The sequence below is a fragment of the Globicephala melas genome, chromosome 15 (assembly GCF_963455315.2).
Source record: "Globicephala melas chromosome 15, mGloMel1.2, whole genome shotgun sequence".
In the NCBI taxonomy this organism is placed as follows: Eukaryota; Metazoa; Chordata; class Mammalia; order Artiodactyla; family Delphinidae; genus Globicephala; species Globicephala melas.
Window position 1 is genome coordinate 56,329,277 of NC_083328.1, and position 16,856 is coordinate 56,346,132.

General features: G+C 50.5%; 1 protein-coding gene across 6 annotated transcripts in view; it reads right to left on the reverse strand.

Moving 5' to 3' along the window:
• Nucleotides 1-7,480: 7,480 nt before the first annotated feature.
• Nucleotides 7,481-16,856, reverse strand: part of AP5S1 (adaptor related protein complex 5 subunit sigma 1) — a 39,954-nt gene continuing 30,578 nt past the window's right edge. For 2 of the 6 annotated variants that reach the window (XM_030847602.3, XM_060284927.2), the window contains exons 2-7: nt 15,811-16,001; nt 14,678-14,867; nt 13,202-13,374; nt 12,321-12,477; nt 9,951-10,423; nt 7,481-9,081 (exon numbers count right to left, since the gene is read on the reverse strand). In XM_030847602.3, the coding sequence (XP_030703462.2) occupies nt 8,632-9,081; nt 9,951-10,423; nt 12,321-12,477; nt 13,202-13,374; nt 14,678-14,867; nt 15,811-15,927 (1,560 nt within the window). In that variant the 5' untranslated portion in view covers nt 15,928-16,001 and the 3' untranslated portion in view covers nt 7,481-8,631. The remainder of the gene's footprint in view (nt 9,082-9,950; nt 10,424-12,320; nt 12,478-13,201; nt 13,375-14,677; nt 14,868-15,810; nt 16,002-16,856) is intronic. The other 4 variants (XM_030847605.3, XM_030847604.3, XM_030847603.3 and 1 more) reach the window with 4 other exon arrangements.

The window sequence follows — 16,856 nt, forward strand, 5'->3', positions numbered from 1 at the left end:
ATCCCCAGCCCCAGGCCAAGGGTGGGATTAAGTCAGGGCTATCAAATGGCACAGAAGTACATAGAGAGAGGCAAGGAATGATGTCTATCAACCCCCCTAAAAAGGAAACAGGATTGCAAGGGATTAAAGGACATTATCAATTGTTGCTCTTTCTCTTTAGTCAAAAAAGTCTCCTTAAAAATGCAGTGACTAGGGCTTCCCTGGTGGCGCAGTGGTTGAGAGTCCGCCTGCTGATGCAGGGGACACGGGTTCATGCCCCTGTCCGGGAAGATCCCACATGCCGCGGAGCGGCTAGGCCCGTGAGCCATGGCCACTGAGCCTGTGCGTCCGGAGCCTGTGCTCCGCAACGGGAGAGGCCACAACAGTGAGAGGCCCGCATACCGCAAAAAAAAAAAATTTTTAATGCAGTGACTCAATGAGTCAGCACCTGCTTTTAACAAGATCCCCAAGAGGATTTGTATCTCTACTGAAGTTGGAGACACTCTGGACTATATAACTCTGTATAGTTTGAAATTTTTTTTAATTTCACTTTTTTATTGAAATATACTTGATTTACAATGTTGTGTTAATTTCTGCTGTACAGCAAAGTGACTCAGTTATACGTACATTCTTTTTTATATTCTTTTCCATTATGGTTTATCCCAGGATATTGAATATAGTTCCCTGTGCTATACAGTAGGACCTTGTTGTTTATCCATTCTATATGTAATAGTTTGCATCTACTAACCCCAAACTCCCAGTCCACCCCTCTGCCACCTGCCCTCCCCCTTGGAGGACAAGTCTATTCTCTTGAGTCTGTTTCATATATAGGTTCGTTTGTGCCCTATTTTAGATTCAACATATAAGTGATATCATATGGTATTTGTTCTTCTTCTGATTTACTTCATTTAGTATGGTAATCTCTAGTTGTGGTATTTTATTTATTCTTTTTTAAAATTTATTTATTTATTTATTTTGGCCTCGCTGTGCAGCTTTTGGGATCTCAGTTCCCTAACCAGGGACTGAACCCAGGCCGTGGCAGTGAAAGCCTGGGATCCTAACCACTTGACCACCAGGGAACTCCTGGTGGAATTTTAACTTTTTACAGCAAGCAGATATTCGTGTATTACCTGTGTAATTAAAAGATGATTTAAAGAGACTAGATTATAAGGAAGGTGAAAATTCTGAAGGGAGACTGACCCCCTGGACTGGGACTCCTGGAAGGAAGGAGTCCACTGAGCCAGGCCAGAAGGTGACAGCCAGCCACATGTGGAGAACTGAGGAGCTTGTCTCTGAGTAGAGACTCCTGAAAGTGAAGGTGGGAGGAAAAAGGGGGAGGGGTCCTGAACAAGCTCCCCAGATTGAAAGTTCTATTTACATTCACTGCAGGAGCCTCACTTCAAGCAGATATCTGGCCAGGGTAGATCCTCAGAACTGTGGGCTGAATAAAAGAAATGTTAAAGGATCTTAAGTTCTAGAAGTAATAATAGCAGAATTACTGGAAACGTGAGTCCATGGGCTCACAATTCTAACGACATCGTCCTGATAGCAAGTAGTGAAAAAAGCAATTCTTTCAGCAGTTACCACAGTTTCTCTCTTTCCCAATTCCTTTGGACAGATCTCCTGCAAGAAGCTGATTTCCAACTGCATGTGATAATGAAAGGATTTTTCTTTCTTCTTATGTTAAGTACAAGCAAACTGATGAAATAGGAGACAGCATCTGACTGCTAGGAAATCAGCGATTCAGACAGTATGGCAGTGGCACTTGGGGATGGGGAAGGACAGAGGAGGGGAGGAAGCTGGTACAGCCAGTCCATGCCAAGGACACTCAAGGGCTGATGGGACTGAGCTCTGGAGGAGGAAGGATTTGACATCACCTGGTCCAGCCTCATGGTTTATGGGTCCAGGAAGGAAAGGGATGCCAGGAGCTGGCTGTGGACCCAGGACTAGAACCCAGGGCTACTTCCCTTCTTCATCTTTCTCACTGTTCCCATTTTCTCTCCCCACCTCCACCTTTCTGGCTGCTGCCCACCCCGTTCCCCCAGGTCCCTTCTGTCTTTGAAGTACCCTTTTCAGCATGTATATTTTACTTCAATAAAAAGCTGTGGGGTTGAGGGGGTATTTTTCTTTTATTGCTGTTTTTATAGAAACAGCATTGAGTAAGTAGAAGGAAGATATTCAGTGTAAGTTGTTTGTGTGGTTTTTTTTTTATTATTTTTGGCTGTGTTGAGTCTTCATTGCTGCACTCAGCCTTTCTCTAGTTGCGGCGAGTGGGGACTACTCTTTGTTGCAGTGCGTGGGCTTCTCATTGCGGTTGCTTCTCTTGTTGCGGAGCACAGGCTCGGCGCACGGGCTTCAGTAGCTGTGGCGTGTGGGCTTCCATAGTTGTGGCTTGTGGGCTCTAGAGCGCAGGCTCAGTAGTTGTGGCACATGGGCTTAGTTGCTCCCCAGCATGTGGGATCTTCCCGGACTAGGGCTCGAACCCATGTCCCCTGCATTGGCAGGTGGACTCTTAACCACTGTGCCACGAGGGAAGCCCCCAGTGTAAGTTTTTTAAGTGCAGGCAGGAAGGTGAGAATTTACTCTGAAGAATTTGAGGTAAGCCATGAGAATTTAGAAAGGCTAATAAGTGAGAGGGATCTATTCAAAAAAGCTTCCAAAAGGAGTTGGGCTTTAAGCCAGGCCTTAAAAAAACTTTAGTGGGTGCAGTAGCTAACCCATGACTTGCAGCAGAGCCCTCTAGCCGTTGGCCTTATCCTTAAAGGCAGCACCACTGACCCCAGGGAGGGATAGGGAGCTGGATGAAGCATGTATGTGCCCACTCCCATCCTATTCCGGCAGTGGAGACCCCTCGCAGAGCCCATATCCTTCCCTCTGAGAGACTGAATATACAAAAGGACAGTGGCCAGACCATATATGACAATAGAACTCTCTGCAGTAACCAGCCTGGAAAGCCAAACCACAGCCTCTGCAGCAGTCATCCAGAATGATCAGGTCTTGGTTAATGTGTGCCAGCTTCTTCCCAATCCCCAACCACCTCTTCCCTCTCTTCCATCTCGGGACCAACCAGAGAAAGTCAAATATGTTCCCCAACCAATCACATAAGGTGCCCCTCTTCTAGTTAGCCAGCCTCCAGTGTCCCAGGCAAACAACCTCCAATCACAGCACATCTGAAGCCTTCCCTTTCTTTTTTTCACCACAGTGTTTTCCCAGTCCCTGCCTGCCTTTGATACCCTCCTGGCCAAATGCAAGTGACAGTGGCTGCTCTTACAAGCTCAGAATGAACAGCCTATGTTTGTTCTCATTTGGGTGACCTTGGTTTATCTCCATATCTCTAAAGCGATTCTGTACACAAACTGAACGTACTCATGAAACCAACACCCAAATCAAAGGTAACCATGCCGACTTTCAATGCCATAGATCAATTTTGCTTATTTCTGTACTTTTTGTATGAATAGAATCACCCAGTAAACACTTTTGTGTGTGTACTTTTTTTTTTTTTTTTTTGCGGTACGCGGGCCTCTCACTGTTGTGGCCTCTCCCATTGCGGAGCACAGGCTCCGGACGCGCAGGCTCAGCGGCCATGGCTCACGGGCCCAGCCGCTCCGCGGCATGTGGGATCTTCCCAGACCGGGGCACGAACCCATGTCCCCTGCATCAGCAGGCGGACTCTAAACCACTGCGCCACCAGTGAAGCCCTCTACTGACTTCTTTTTCTCAACATCATGTCTGTGCAATATATCCACATTGAGTGTAGCAATATTTTCATTCGTATTCATTGTTGTGCACTAGTATTCTACTGTATGACTTTACCCCAACTTTTATATATATATATATATATATATATATATATATATATATCCATTCTACTGTGGATAGACCTTTGGGTTGCTTCCAGTTTGGGGCTATTTTGAACAGTGCAGTTAGAAATATTCTTGCACATATCTTGGTAGACATGAGCTCTTGTTTCTGTCATGTACCTACCCAGGAGTGGAATTGCTGGGTCATAGGTTATGCATGTGTTCAGGTTTAGTAGATACTGCCTATTTTCCAACAGGGTTTTACTAACTTACATTACCCCTAAAGTTTGAGAGTTTCAGTTGCTCTATATTTCCATCAACATTTGATCTTGTCAGACACTTTCATTTTAGCCGTCCTGATAGGTGTCTTTGTAAATTTATACTTAATATTTTTCTTGTTCCCTAGAGGTTCTAAGTTTTACTGTTTTCCTGGATTTCATTGTTATAATTGTTAATAGTACATGACTGATCAAAACAACACTTTTCTCTCCTCCCCCCCACCCCTGCCCTTGCTTTTAGACACTCCTTTAGACCACTCACAATTATATTGGAGACAGTGGGTGATAGAAGGGGGCACTTAAGGTGGGCTTTTTGCATTATTATTGTGTCTCTCCAAGGCCTGTCCCCATACTCTGCACTCAGTAGGAGCAAAATAAATATCTGTTGTATAAATACGTGAAATAAATGACATGAAAGCCTATATGTCTCCACCATACTTTGTGAGTCATTCCCGACCACTGGAGTGTATGCAGGTGTCTTACTCATTTTAGGCCTTAGACCTGGCACAGGGGAATCCTTTAACAAACAATATCTGCTAAACCAAACTGACCTCCAGCTGCCTCACCTCATTCAGCCTCAGGCCATTGAGCCTGGGCACATACAAGATGATTATATTCATATTGTCACAGCATCCCTGAGACTGTATTAATTATATATTGCACATCATTACACTATTATAGCAGGTGCCAGATCTTGGCACACCGGGCAGAGATGTGATGGTGTGAAATCTTACTTTAAATGGGGTCCCAGGCTCCAGACACCTGATCAGCTGTGGGTCATGGGCATGGAGAACATCCAACTCTGGGGCCCACAGACCAGAGTCTTCCCTTGCATTGTCCCCTCTGGTCCTTTGTCCCTCCCAGTCTTGCAGATCAGCTGTAAATTGGGTCATACTTGTATCCGTTTCATAGGGTCATTGTGAGGATTAAACAAGTTAATACATGTAAGGCACCTAGCCCAGCACCTGGTATGCAAAAAGGTATGGGGTAAGTGGTAGCACTTTTTATTATTGCTGTTATTAACAGCAGCAGCAGCAGGGATGAGGAGTGCTGAGTGACCATGCCCTGCACCAAGTGTGAACTTCATGGCCCTGGGCTACATGGAAAAGAGCAGAAAGGGGAACATGTGATTTTTATCCATAAAGAGCTATCACTTCCAGCACAGACTAGCCCAGGGACCCTGAACACTACTCTCCCTGAAGGTGGGGGTGGAGGTGTTCCTTGGCCATCAGCTTCACGATAGTGCATTGGTAGAAAGCAAGGGACCTCAAGGCTTGAATGACTCCATTTCTAAGGAGACTCCTATAAGAGCAGGACACATGCTGTGAAGTTTGAATCTGGCCAAGAATGGGAATTTCTGCCTGCTGGAAAGGCTTTGTCAGAGCCTAAAGGAGACTCCTCGTGCAATGGGGCAAACTGCCACTGGACACACCCGTCAATCGTCACCTCTCTGGGACAGAAGCAGTAGCCAGATACTTCCAAGGAGCTTGTCAGTGAAGGAACCTCCTCTGGTTCTCTCCTCCTAAGACGGAACCAGTGCTACTCACGCTTTGAACTGGTTCAAGAGGGATGTCACCCACTGAGGCCAAGAAACCAAGAGGGGAATGCCTTGGAAGAAAAGAGAGGGCCTTTGCCACAGAATCCTCCTGTCCCAAGTCTTTCCCTTGACTTTCTGAACTCTTCACTTTCTGACTTACAAAAAGAACCTGTACAGAAAAGGGGGAATCAGGCAGGGATGAACAAGACTATCCATGAGTCCATAATTATTGAAGGTGTGTAAAGGGCACGTGGAGGGGAGAGGTAATTATTCTAGTTTCTGTACTTCAGTGTGTGCTTAAAAGCTTTCCATAAAAAAGAAGCTATGAATAATCCATGGCCTGAAAGACTAAAGGGCATCTTGCTGATCTTTTTTTTTTTTTTTTTTTTTTGCTGTACGCGGGCCTCTCACTGTTGTGGCCTCTCCTGTTGCGGAGCACAGGCTCCGGACGCGCAGGCCCCGTGGCCATGGCTCACGGGCCCAGCCCCTCCGCGGCATGTGGGATCTTCCCGGTTCGGGGCACGAACCCGTGTCCCCTGCATCGGCAGGCGGACTCCCAACCACTGCGCCACCAGGGAAGCCCTCTTGCTGATCTTTGACTAGAAATTCTCCCAAATCAATTAAATCTGAGCACATCCAACCAGGGAAACAAGATGAGAGTGTGGTATTAGTCTGGCTTCGGTGGGTCATCAAGCAGAATCGGCAGGTGTTTCCCAGGGAAAGAGAAGCAGTGGTAGCTCTTGGGCTTTGAAGGAAATGTTTCAACAGGAGAGAGAGAAAAGATGGAGAGGGATTTATATGTAGGTACCTTGGCTACTGCTGAGTCTGCCCTTAAGCGCTTAGGATGGCACTGGGCCCTCTGGCCCCACCCCGGCCTTTACACCGAGGTAAAGGGTGCTTCCCCATCTCTCTTATCAACTACCCCAAGCCCTCTCCTGGCCACAGGCCAATTCCCAATCCTCCTTGAAGTTGACATTTTATTGACAACAGCCAAAATAGGAATGCTGTTCAATGCAGGCCAAGTCAGGGCTTCTGAGCAGCATAATTTGAAATGTGCCAGGATGGTCCCTAAATGTTTCCTACACACCTTACCCAAAGGTATCTCCCACATGGCTGGTCACTGTGCTTAAAATTCTACCATTTAAGTAGCATATTTTGGGTCTACAAGCTGCTTTCTTGAGATAACTTTTTTCTAAAGCTACCTTGAGAGGGTAACACATTAAAACCAGTACCTATTCATGAACTGTTCACTGACCTGGGTACCTGGGAGGGAGGAAGCAGCACAGAGGGTTAAGAGCAAGAGTGATGGGGCGTGGTTGCAGACAGCTTGGGTAGGGACCACTCCTGGCTTCAGGGTACAGGTGGTTGCATTTGGAGAGAGGGTTGAAGAGAAGCTCAGAGGTGGAAGTAGAGGTCATTAGGTTGCTGAAGTCCCCGAGGGCAGCGTAAAGAAAGGCTGTAGCAGCCAGAGCAGGGTGCAGTACCCTGCAGACTGACAGTTTGGGGGTGGGCCACAGTGAGCCCTACCCCTTATGTCTCCACAGGGTTCTAGTTCCTATCCCTTGCAGAGCTCAGAAATGAAGGTAGCTCCCGAGGCTCCTATGCCTGGCCCTTGTCCAGCAATGGCTGCTAGGAATGAACCCACAAGGATATCCCTCAATCCGTCTGTCTGCTGGGCGGCACCCTAGCCCCCACCCTGTAGTTGCCCCAGTGGACATGCCTCCCTCCTCACTCCCCAACAATTCCCCAGTGCATGGAATAAAGTAAGGGACAAATATAAAAGGGGCATAGGCAGTAGGGTTTGGGTCTGCTTCTAAAGGCACGGCCAAGTGCTCCAGTCCCTCCACATTTGAATAGAGATAATGTATCCACCCCTAGTAAATGAAATGTCAGGAACCATTCTAAGATTTATATAGATAAACTCATTTAATCCTCACAACACTAGGACATGTATATCTATACATAAAATTTTACTATTCATCCCCATTTTACAGATGAGAAAACAGGCACAGAGAGGTTAACAGCTTGCCCAAGAGCACAGAGTTAGTAAGATGGGATGCAGGCTTAGGCCATCCTACACTGCAGCAGTGCACGCTTACCCACTGGGCACTCTGCCTCTCATGCCCTCATCTCTACCAGGCTGGGCAGGGAGAGGTGAGAAAAGCATTTAGTGGCCACCTGCTCTGGACCAGGCACTTGACAAAGACGTGTATGCTTCAATCTCAGGAGAACCCAGTGAAGGATGAGCCATGATCCTCAGGGTCCACATGAGTAAGCAAGACCAGAGAAGGCTGATAATTTGCCAAGGCCACACAGCCCAAGAGGAGGTGGAGCTGAAATCCAAACCTTGGCCTGAGCTCTGCCCTGCATGTGCTCCCTCTCCAACCCCCATATGGAGCTGAAGAGAACAGAGACCAGGATGAGAAGGCTGGAGAGGGGCACTTAGGTGGTCCTCAGGCCTAGCAACTGATCGGGCTCCCCAGGGGTCCATGGGAATCTCCAGACCTCCTCCCCAACCTTGTGTGGCAGGGGAGGGGAACCAGAGAGGCAGGGGACTAAGTCCTTGAAGATGGGCCACTCCGCTGCTCCTGGGGCAATAGCCTGAGGCTGGGCCACTGGGGGCTGGAGTGATGTTCTGTGGGGTCTCCTACCCCCCCCATTGGCTGCCAGGAACCAGGGCAGGATGGGGCATGTTTCCGACCCCGTGCGGTCTCCAGTAGCACCTCCTGATCCTTGCACTTGGGTAAAGAGGGATAAGGCCTAGACGGGGGCACCTCCTCCAGAGGATAAGGGCAACAACCAGATGGCCAGGTGGGCGAGGTCTGGAGCACTCAGGGCAGCCCAGGGCCCAGAAAGCCAAGGATGGTGGGGGAGCTGCCAAGGGCAGGAGCTGGGATGGAAATGCTGCCTCGCCTCTGACCCAGCCTCTGCCAGCCCAGAGATAGCGTCAAGGATGGTGGGACAGCTCAACTCAATGGCTCAGGCAGATGTACCATGGGAAAGGGAGCAGATGCGTGATAGGGAGGGCCCAGGAGTTTCACTGGAGTGAGCGCCGCCGGTACAGTGTGGCCAGGAGCGCAGCTAGGAGCACCCCAGCCACGGCCACCCCAAGCCACGGAGCCCAGGGCAAGTTCCTGACCACCAGCAACTCCTCCAACTCTTCCTCCTCCCGGAATTCTGGGGCCGTGTGTGTCCCAGGGCTGTCCCCCAGGATGGGGGTACTGGGGCCCCCGTGGATCCTAATGGTGTCCTCCGACTCGTACTCGTTTTCCTCCGGAGCGTTGTCAGGCCCCATGCCCAGGGAGTTACTGTGGCTGATGGCGAGGTCTGCGGAGCAGCCCGAGAACGGTTGGCTGTCCATTCTGGATACCAGCCTGCCAGGCTTGCTCAGCTCCAGCTCTGAGCCCCAGCAGTTAGAGCTGCTATCTGGCCATGGCGAGGTGCCTCCAGTGGCAGTACCTGTGGGTGCTGGAGATGCTGGAGTCTCCTGGGAAAGAAAGGAGGGACTGGAGGGACTGAGGATGGTGGGGGGCAAGCCCAGGTTGGGTGGCCCCATTCCCAAAACAGGCCAACCCCTCAGTTCCCAGCCCATAGTGCTGTGAGGCAACCCTCTCTTGGGGACTCAACCCACTGATGGTGCAGGAGGACAGTGGGGGAGGAGGGGACTAAGGCCCTGCAGGAGCATCAGTGGTGAACTCCTCCAGGGCTGAAAGCTCTACTCACTGGCCTGCCTGTGAGCTCACTCCCACCATGTGTGGCCCCATCTACTTTGACATTATGCCTGGGCTTGATGGCCATGAAGCAGCCACAGGGTCAGAGGCTGGACCATGCACCCAAGGGGCCCCATGGACTTGGTTCTTCCAGACAGACAGCAGCAGTAGGGTTAGACGTGCAGGCTCCGAGCAGGCAACTGTGGAGGCTGCTAGGGTCAGAGATGGATGGGCTGGGACTGCAGTTTGTAAAACCCTGGTCATGGTGGGGCAGGCTAGATATCCCAGTGGTGAAGAGCAAGGCATCGAGGCAAACAGGCTACCCTGCTCTACCCCTCAATGTTTCCTCACCTGCAAAATAGTATTGATGAGCTTAAAAGGGAGCTGTGAGCTCTAAATGGGTTAATGCATGTGACCAGTGGAGGTGGCCCAGCAAGCCTGACCCTCCTGAAGCATTCACACTTAAGAGTTCTAATGATTATTATTACTCTAAAGGACATGGTGTTAGGTCTGGATGAGGCTAGGTCTCAGCTGTCCCTATGCCCTCAGAAGAAGCCCTGGACCAGCCTAGGCTGGAGACAGAATGGAGACTGGAAAGGGTACAAGGAAGAGGCCTGGATCACTGCTAGGAGGGGCGAGGACTCACCTCCACAAGTCTGTTGCTGTTCCTGATGGTGGGCCCTGTGTTGGCAGGCAGCTTTCTGGGCACCGTGCACATATGTTTCCTGTGGCCAGGCACCAAGCCAGTAGGCACTTTGGGTGGCACCACGCCAGAATGCACTGAGTTGATGGGCAATTTGGATGGTGCTAGACTGGTGAGCACATTAATGGGCATTGCACCAGGGGGCTTCAAGCTGGTGGACAACTTGGAAGGCACTGTGCTGCCAAATGCTGAGTTGGTGGGCACCCCTGCCCCGCTGGAGCAGATGGTACCTTCAGCCTGGTCACCAGCACCTCCTGCAGAGGCCAAGCCAGTGGAGGAGGAGGAGGTGCCAATAGATGGAGCTGACACTGGGGGTCCAGGCAAGCAGCTTGCCCTCGGGGTAGAACGGACCAAGGGCTGGAAGGAGACAGTCGGAGACACAGGCCCATAGGATGATGTGAAACTGGAGACCACGCCTGCAGGTGGCAAAACAAAATGAGAAACACAAACCCACAGGAGTGTTATCCTAAAATCACAGTGGCCTTGGGATCAGAGGGCTGGAGAAGGGTCTCTCTGCCCCAGCTCACACCATCCCTATTGCATCCAAGCCTCCCAACCGCCTACCCATGGAGGACTCTCCACAGTCTCTTTGGTTCCCAGGGCTGAAGGCCCAATGGTTGCAGATAAATCCTTGGTCCTGTCCCTCCTCAGTCCTTGACGTGTTCTCTCACAAGAGCAAAATGATCCCTCCCTTTAACAGGGTCTAGGAGCTTGAAAATCATTATTAATTTTCCTCTCTGCTTTTTCTTCTCCTGCCTAGGACACCCCCCTTTCCTCTTGTGTCTGCCTCTTCCATCCTCTCCTTAGACAAGTGGAATCCTGGATGTTTCTCCCACTGCCATCTTTCCTCTCAGCAGGAACAATCCTAGGCCAGGGCAAGAGGAGCAGGATGGCTCTTCTTAGAAGAGCTCACACCAGTCATGTGGCACCAGAGGCCCAGTCAGCCCCCAGTGTGTGCAAATCTTCTAGGAGGCCCAAGGGCTTGAGGGTACAGGGACAAAGCCACCCCTGGGAGGAGAGTCTGAACTGGGGGAATCAGGAGGGAGCAGGTGGTGATGGTCCATAAAGGCAGCTACATAAGGATTCACCATGGAACTCTTGAAAACACACATGCCTGGCCCTACAGCTGACAAAGGTCGGGAGTGATTCTGATGTCCACCACCCCCCATCCCAAAGCTAACACCACAGAATCTCATGGGACCTGTGTCCATACTCATACTGAAATCAAAGTGCCCTCTGCCTCCCTGGTCCACAGTAGCATTTCTTGAAAAGATGTTCCACAGCAAGCTGACAATGCAAAGTGCAAAAGGATACGTGGGTTAGAGTTTGGTGTGACAGGAGCATGGGACGCTAAGGTGGCTTCTCTGAGCTCCTGTGTCTTGTGGCTGTTCCGTGGGCACTGTGGGCTGGCTGGGCATCACTGTCATGTGGAACACAGTTTGGGAAATAGTGGTGCAGAGATGCCAGCCTGAGACATCAGAGTAGATAGCACTATATTCCTGAGATGTCTGATATAAGGGTCCAGGCCCTTGGCTGATGAAGAACATACTTCTCCTGGGGGCTGAAAAGTTTTAGTGATCCACTGGGAGCTAGAGACCCCTTTAGGGTAGGGCAGTGCTCCCTGACAACAGCTGGCCCAGCCCTGTACTCTTCTTGCACTGTCCTCCAGGTCCTGGCGGATCCCTACATAGTCCCTTTGGTATAGCGCAGGCATGGCCCTAATTCACTTCTACCTGTATCCACGCCCTCTGCAATGTGACCTTGTCAGTCCTCTCATGTAGGGATGGAGTCTATCTTTCTACTCCTTGATGCTGGGCTGGCCTTGTAACTTGCTTTGTCCCACAGAAAGAGGCAGGAGGAAAACTGCGCCAGTTTTGAGCCTATGCCCCAGAAGCCCACTCTCCCTCTCAGAACTCTGCTCAGGTATATGAAATGGGCTTGACTGCTGGAAGGTAAGAGACTCATAGAAGAGAACTGAGGTGCCCCAGCCAACAGCCGTAAACAGCTTATATGTACCCTGATGCATATATAAGAGGGAATTCAGCCCATCTGAGCCAGCCCAAATTGCTGACCCACACAATCATGAGCTAAGTAAATAGTCGTATTTTAAGCTACTAAATTTTGGGATTGTATGTTACAAAGCAAATACTAACCAATATGCCCTCTGAGGAACTGGGTTGTTCCCTGGGGTGAACTCATTTCCCTGGGGAATACCACCTTTGCCTCCTGTCCAAGAAAACCAGAGGGGCAACTCTAACCCTTACCCTCACTGGGAGGTCAGAAAGGCCCTATAACTCCAGGGTCCATGCATACCTGCTGTGTGGGTAGTGCCCAGTTCTGTGTCTTGCTCCTGATGTCCACTGCAGGTCAGAGGGCTGAGGGCCACCGTGTCAGATGAGGGCTGCAGGGGGCCACCCAGCCTCTTGAGGACAGCCCCAGAGCTGGGTGGCTGTGGGGCTTTCTTCGAACTCTGCACGAAGGAATATATGAATAAGGCAGTTGCTTCTCCCAGGAGCTGGCAAAGGGCAGCTTATGCTTGGGATGGCTCCTACAGGCCACAGCCCATGCCATGAAGCACAGGACCAAGAAAGCCCTTGCCTCGGCTTTGGTCATTGCCAGGACTTCTATCTGCAGGTGACTTTGAAGCCACCTCATAGAAAATCATCCTATGGGGGGTCCCTATTCATCTGTCTGGCCCTAAAGAAAGGTCCCCATCTTTGGGGCCACTGCACAGACCCCTTTCTTATGCTTCAAGTCCAAGTGGTGTCTCCTGGACACCTCACTGCCCACTCATCCTATCCCAATAGAATCAGTCATCTTAACCCCCAAACTTTACTGGCAATGATTACAGCTCCAAACATCCCCCCCTTCCCCCATCACCTCCTGCTCCCTCACTCTCCCTCATCTGGTCATCCCCTGATCCCTTGACCCAGCTCAACATCTCACATGGACCACTGCAAAGACCTCAGAATTGTGACCTCACAGCTGGCTGATGACAGAGGGGTGGGGGCTGCCACATAGTGAAGACCTGGTTGGCAGTCCGGGAGCTGGGGCAGATCCATATTGGGGGAGCCCTGGGGTTCTGAGCAGAGATTAGGCATGATTTGTCGGGGACTTCCGGAAGGCTGGGTGAGCAGAAATGGGCAGACGGGAACACAAAAGCAGGAGGTTCAAGGTAGATCGTGAGGACACACCTCTCCCAGGGACTCTGGTGACTGGGTGTCCTGGACAGGCATAGGGTAACTTGGCTCGTCCTCTCTGTAGCCATTGCAGGGGATGCTGGGGGCCACAGCAGGTGTGGATGGCCCTGGAACCCCAGCAGGAACTGATGGCCGCTCCAGTGGGGATGGGGAGTTGTTCGGATTCCCTGAAGGACAAAGATATTGTGATGTCAAGGAGGAATTGGGGTGCTCTCAGTGACAAGAGAGGCCTGGGTGCTCCTAGAACTCCAGGTCCATGGCTATCAGTTCCCCACAGCATCAAACTCTATCCTGACGTGGGCAGTACTCCTCAGAGGAGACCAGCTTCCCGAAGCAGGAGGCAGGTATCGGAGGGAGTGGTGGTGGAGAGGACAAGGAGAGGTAGGAGGAGTAGTGGGGGAAGTGAGAGTGTTGGGGGCACCTCGCAGGCCTCTCACCACCCAGACTGTGTCAGCAGTCACCACTTCTCTTTCCCCAGGCATTCTGGGACACCGTGGCTTTCTTCTCCTCCTCGTGGGTGGCTTTCACCACTATCTGACCCCTGACCTAAAGCTTCCTCCTCAGCCCCTCCCCTTTGCCCCCACCATCCACGCCTGGCCCTACCACAGCTGTTTTTATCTGGGGGAATCACTGGTAATCTCCACAAATGAAGAGATGTTAGAAAGGAAGGAGGGGAGGAAGGAAGGGAGGGGGAGGAAAAAAAAGAAAGGCAAACATGGGGATATTTTAAGGCTGTAAATCTGAGCAGTGTCTCAGGAATTGTCTCTAGTCTGAAATATATATAGGGCTGGTGTGAATTTTCTTCCTGCCTCAGCCCCTGAGACCCTGGCCTCAGCAGACCCCCTCTGAGTACTTGGCCTGGCAGGGAGCATTGAGAGGGCTTTGAGGGATAACTGGGCAGCTGCGGGGGTGGGAGGCAGCTAAGGAGGCTCTAGGGGAAACCAGTGGGAGGGGAAGAGATGAGGGGAAAGGAAGTAAGGAGCCCATGAGGAAGAAAGAAGAGACAGTGAAGGGAGGGGGAGAGAAGAGATGAGCAAAGAGAGGGAAGGCAAACTGAGGGAGAGTAGACGGGAGGAAATGAGAAAAGCGTGGGAGGCAAACGTCACAGCCACAAAAATTAGAGGAGGCTCCATTTGCTGAGCACATGGAAGGTACCCAGCCCCAGCTAAGCACTCAACATGCCATCATCCCATGGTATCCACTGCAGCCCTACAAGGTAAATGTTGCCATTAGCCCCATTTTACAGAGAAGAAGACTGAGACTTAGGGAATAAAGGGGCTTGGCCAAAGGGTTAATAAAGATTAATAAGTGGCAAAGCATGGATCTACACTCAGGTTTGTCCACTGCCCAGGAGTGATGGGAGGGAGGATGAGAGATGAAGACAGCAGGTATGGGGTGAGAGGAGAGGGAGAGTGGAGGCCAGGGAATCAGACAGGAGTTCCAGAAGAAGGGCCAAGGTGGGAGGCTCACGTAGCAGGTTGCTCTGGTAGACTCGGTCCACTTCATCAGCGAGACTGGACAGTTCACAGGCCCTCAGTGCCCCAATGAAGGAAGGCACCCAGCCGTTCCTCCGCCGAAGGCTGTTGAAGAGGTCCCAGAGAGTGCCCTGGTTCCCCCAGCGCTCATAGGAGGCCCGCAGTCGGTCCTGAAAGACACAGCCCTGCCACCAAGCTCAAGCCTGGTAGCCCTAACCCCCTCCCCACTCTGGAGGGGACAGCTGCAGATGGAGGTACCTAGAAAGCTACAAGATGGAAGCAACCATCTGAAACTGAGTCAGAGCCCAGGACAAGGCCAGAGTTTAAGCCCAAGTTTAAAGGTCCAGGAAATAGGCCTTACTGTGTCCCAGGCTCTCTGCTCAGGGCTTTGCATGAATTATCTTATTTAATGCTATTATTACCCCTACTCTACTGATGAGGAAACTGAGGCTTAGCACATACAAACAAGCAACCAGATAGCAGAAACAAAAACCCACAGGAAAAAAAAAAAAAAACTCACAGAAAACATTTACTGCAGAACTAAATGGCAAGGTATTCCCACAAACACCAAAATACAAGAGGGAGGAGCCAAACCCTACCAGCCACAAACTCACATACCACCGGTATCTGCATGGAGGAAGCAGAGGGAGGCCTCAGGGTTCAATGTGGGGACAGCTAAAACTGGGAGGGGCCAGGCTAACTTCACTAGAGGCCCACAGCAAGTGCTGAGGGAGCTAGCACAGTCTGGCTCCCAAAGACTCTCAAAGTTGAGCCCCAGGCGCCCTGCCAGGATGGGTCCCATGACTAGGAGAATGCAATTGAAACTAAACAGGAACAAGGACAAAAGAGATAAAGAAAAAGAAGGTTCCGATGAAAGTGGGTGAGGGGTCCCAAGCCCAGAAATCTCAGTGCCATATTTTGGAGCACTATACCAAAACGACACAAGAGGGAGCTCAGTGAGGTTGGAAAGGACACCCTGAGCCACACTTCATTCTGAAAGTTAGAAAACTGTCAAGGATGGGAAGCAAGATACAACAGAGAAGGAAGGAGTTGGTCCTGGCTTGGGAGAAGCTCTGAATTCCACAGCCCTGCCCCCAGTCCATGCCTGGTTGTCACGCCCCGGCTCACCTGGTCACTTATTGTGAGGCAGGATAGGTAAGGCAGAATCTCCAGAACATGAATATTGCAAAAATTGCCATGATGGTCGCGGATATACTGATAAGTCTTGTCCTCAGCAAACGTCATCGCTGTCTGGGTTCTGAAGTGGCAGAGGGCTCTGGCCCATGAAGGGTGGATGGACTGAGAGAGAGGAAAAAAGACTGGAAGAAAACAGACCACACATGGCAACAGAGTTGGACAAAAGGCAATTCTCTCTTTCTTTTTCAACTCTTTGGAATTTTTGCTCTTTTCTTTAATCATCCTATTTTACTGCTTAAGTCTCAGAGGCCCTCAATGAATTTGCCTAAAAACAAATTGGTGAAAAAAAAAAAAATCAGATCTAGAAGACCTAGGGCCCATTTCTGCCCTGCAAGTCGGTCATTGTTGGGGAGAGCTCTGGCTCCTGCCCCATTATCCCCAGGTCTGAATGTGCCCCTAGCTTCTGATAGCAAAAGGGCACCGCCTAGAAGTGCTGCTCCTTTGGAGTATACTGAGGGGGAAGGGGAGGAGAGGGAGGAGGAGGGGTAGGAGGGAGAGGATGGGGAAGAGGAGAAGGCACCCAACATAATAATAGGATCTATCCTATTCTTACCATGAAGAAAATGAAGCACCAAGGAATTAAGGGGACTTGCTAGTGAGTAGAAGAGCAAAGAACTGAGGTCTTCAGGATCTGGGATCAGGTTCTTCCCAGAACATGACTGCAGGCCCACCATTACACTAAAGCTTGCTATACACATTTTTTAAATTAAAAAAAAAATTTTTTTTTTTAAATTTTTGGCTGTGTTGGGTCTTCATTGCTGCACATGGGCTCTCTCTAGTTGCAACGAGCGGGAGCTACTCTTCATTGAGGTGCACAGGCTTCTCATTTTGGTGGCTTCTCTTGTTGCAGAGCACGGGCTCTAGGCGCACGGGCTTCAGTAGTTGTAGCACATGGGTTCAGTAGTTGTGGCTCGCAGGCTCTAGAGCTCAGGCTCAGTAGCTGTGGCGCATGGGCTTAGTTTCTGCGCAGCATGTGG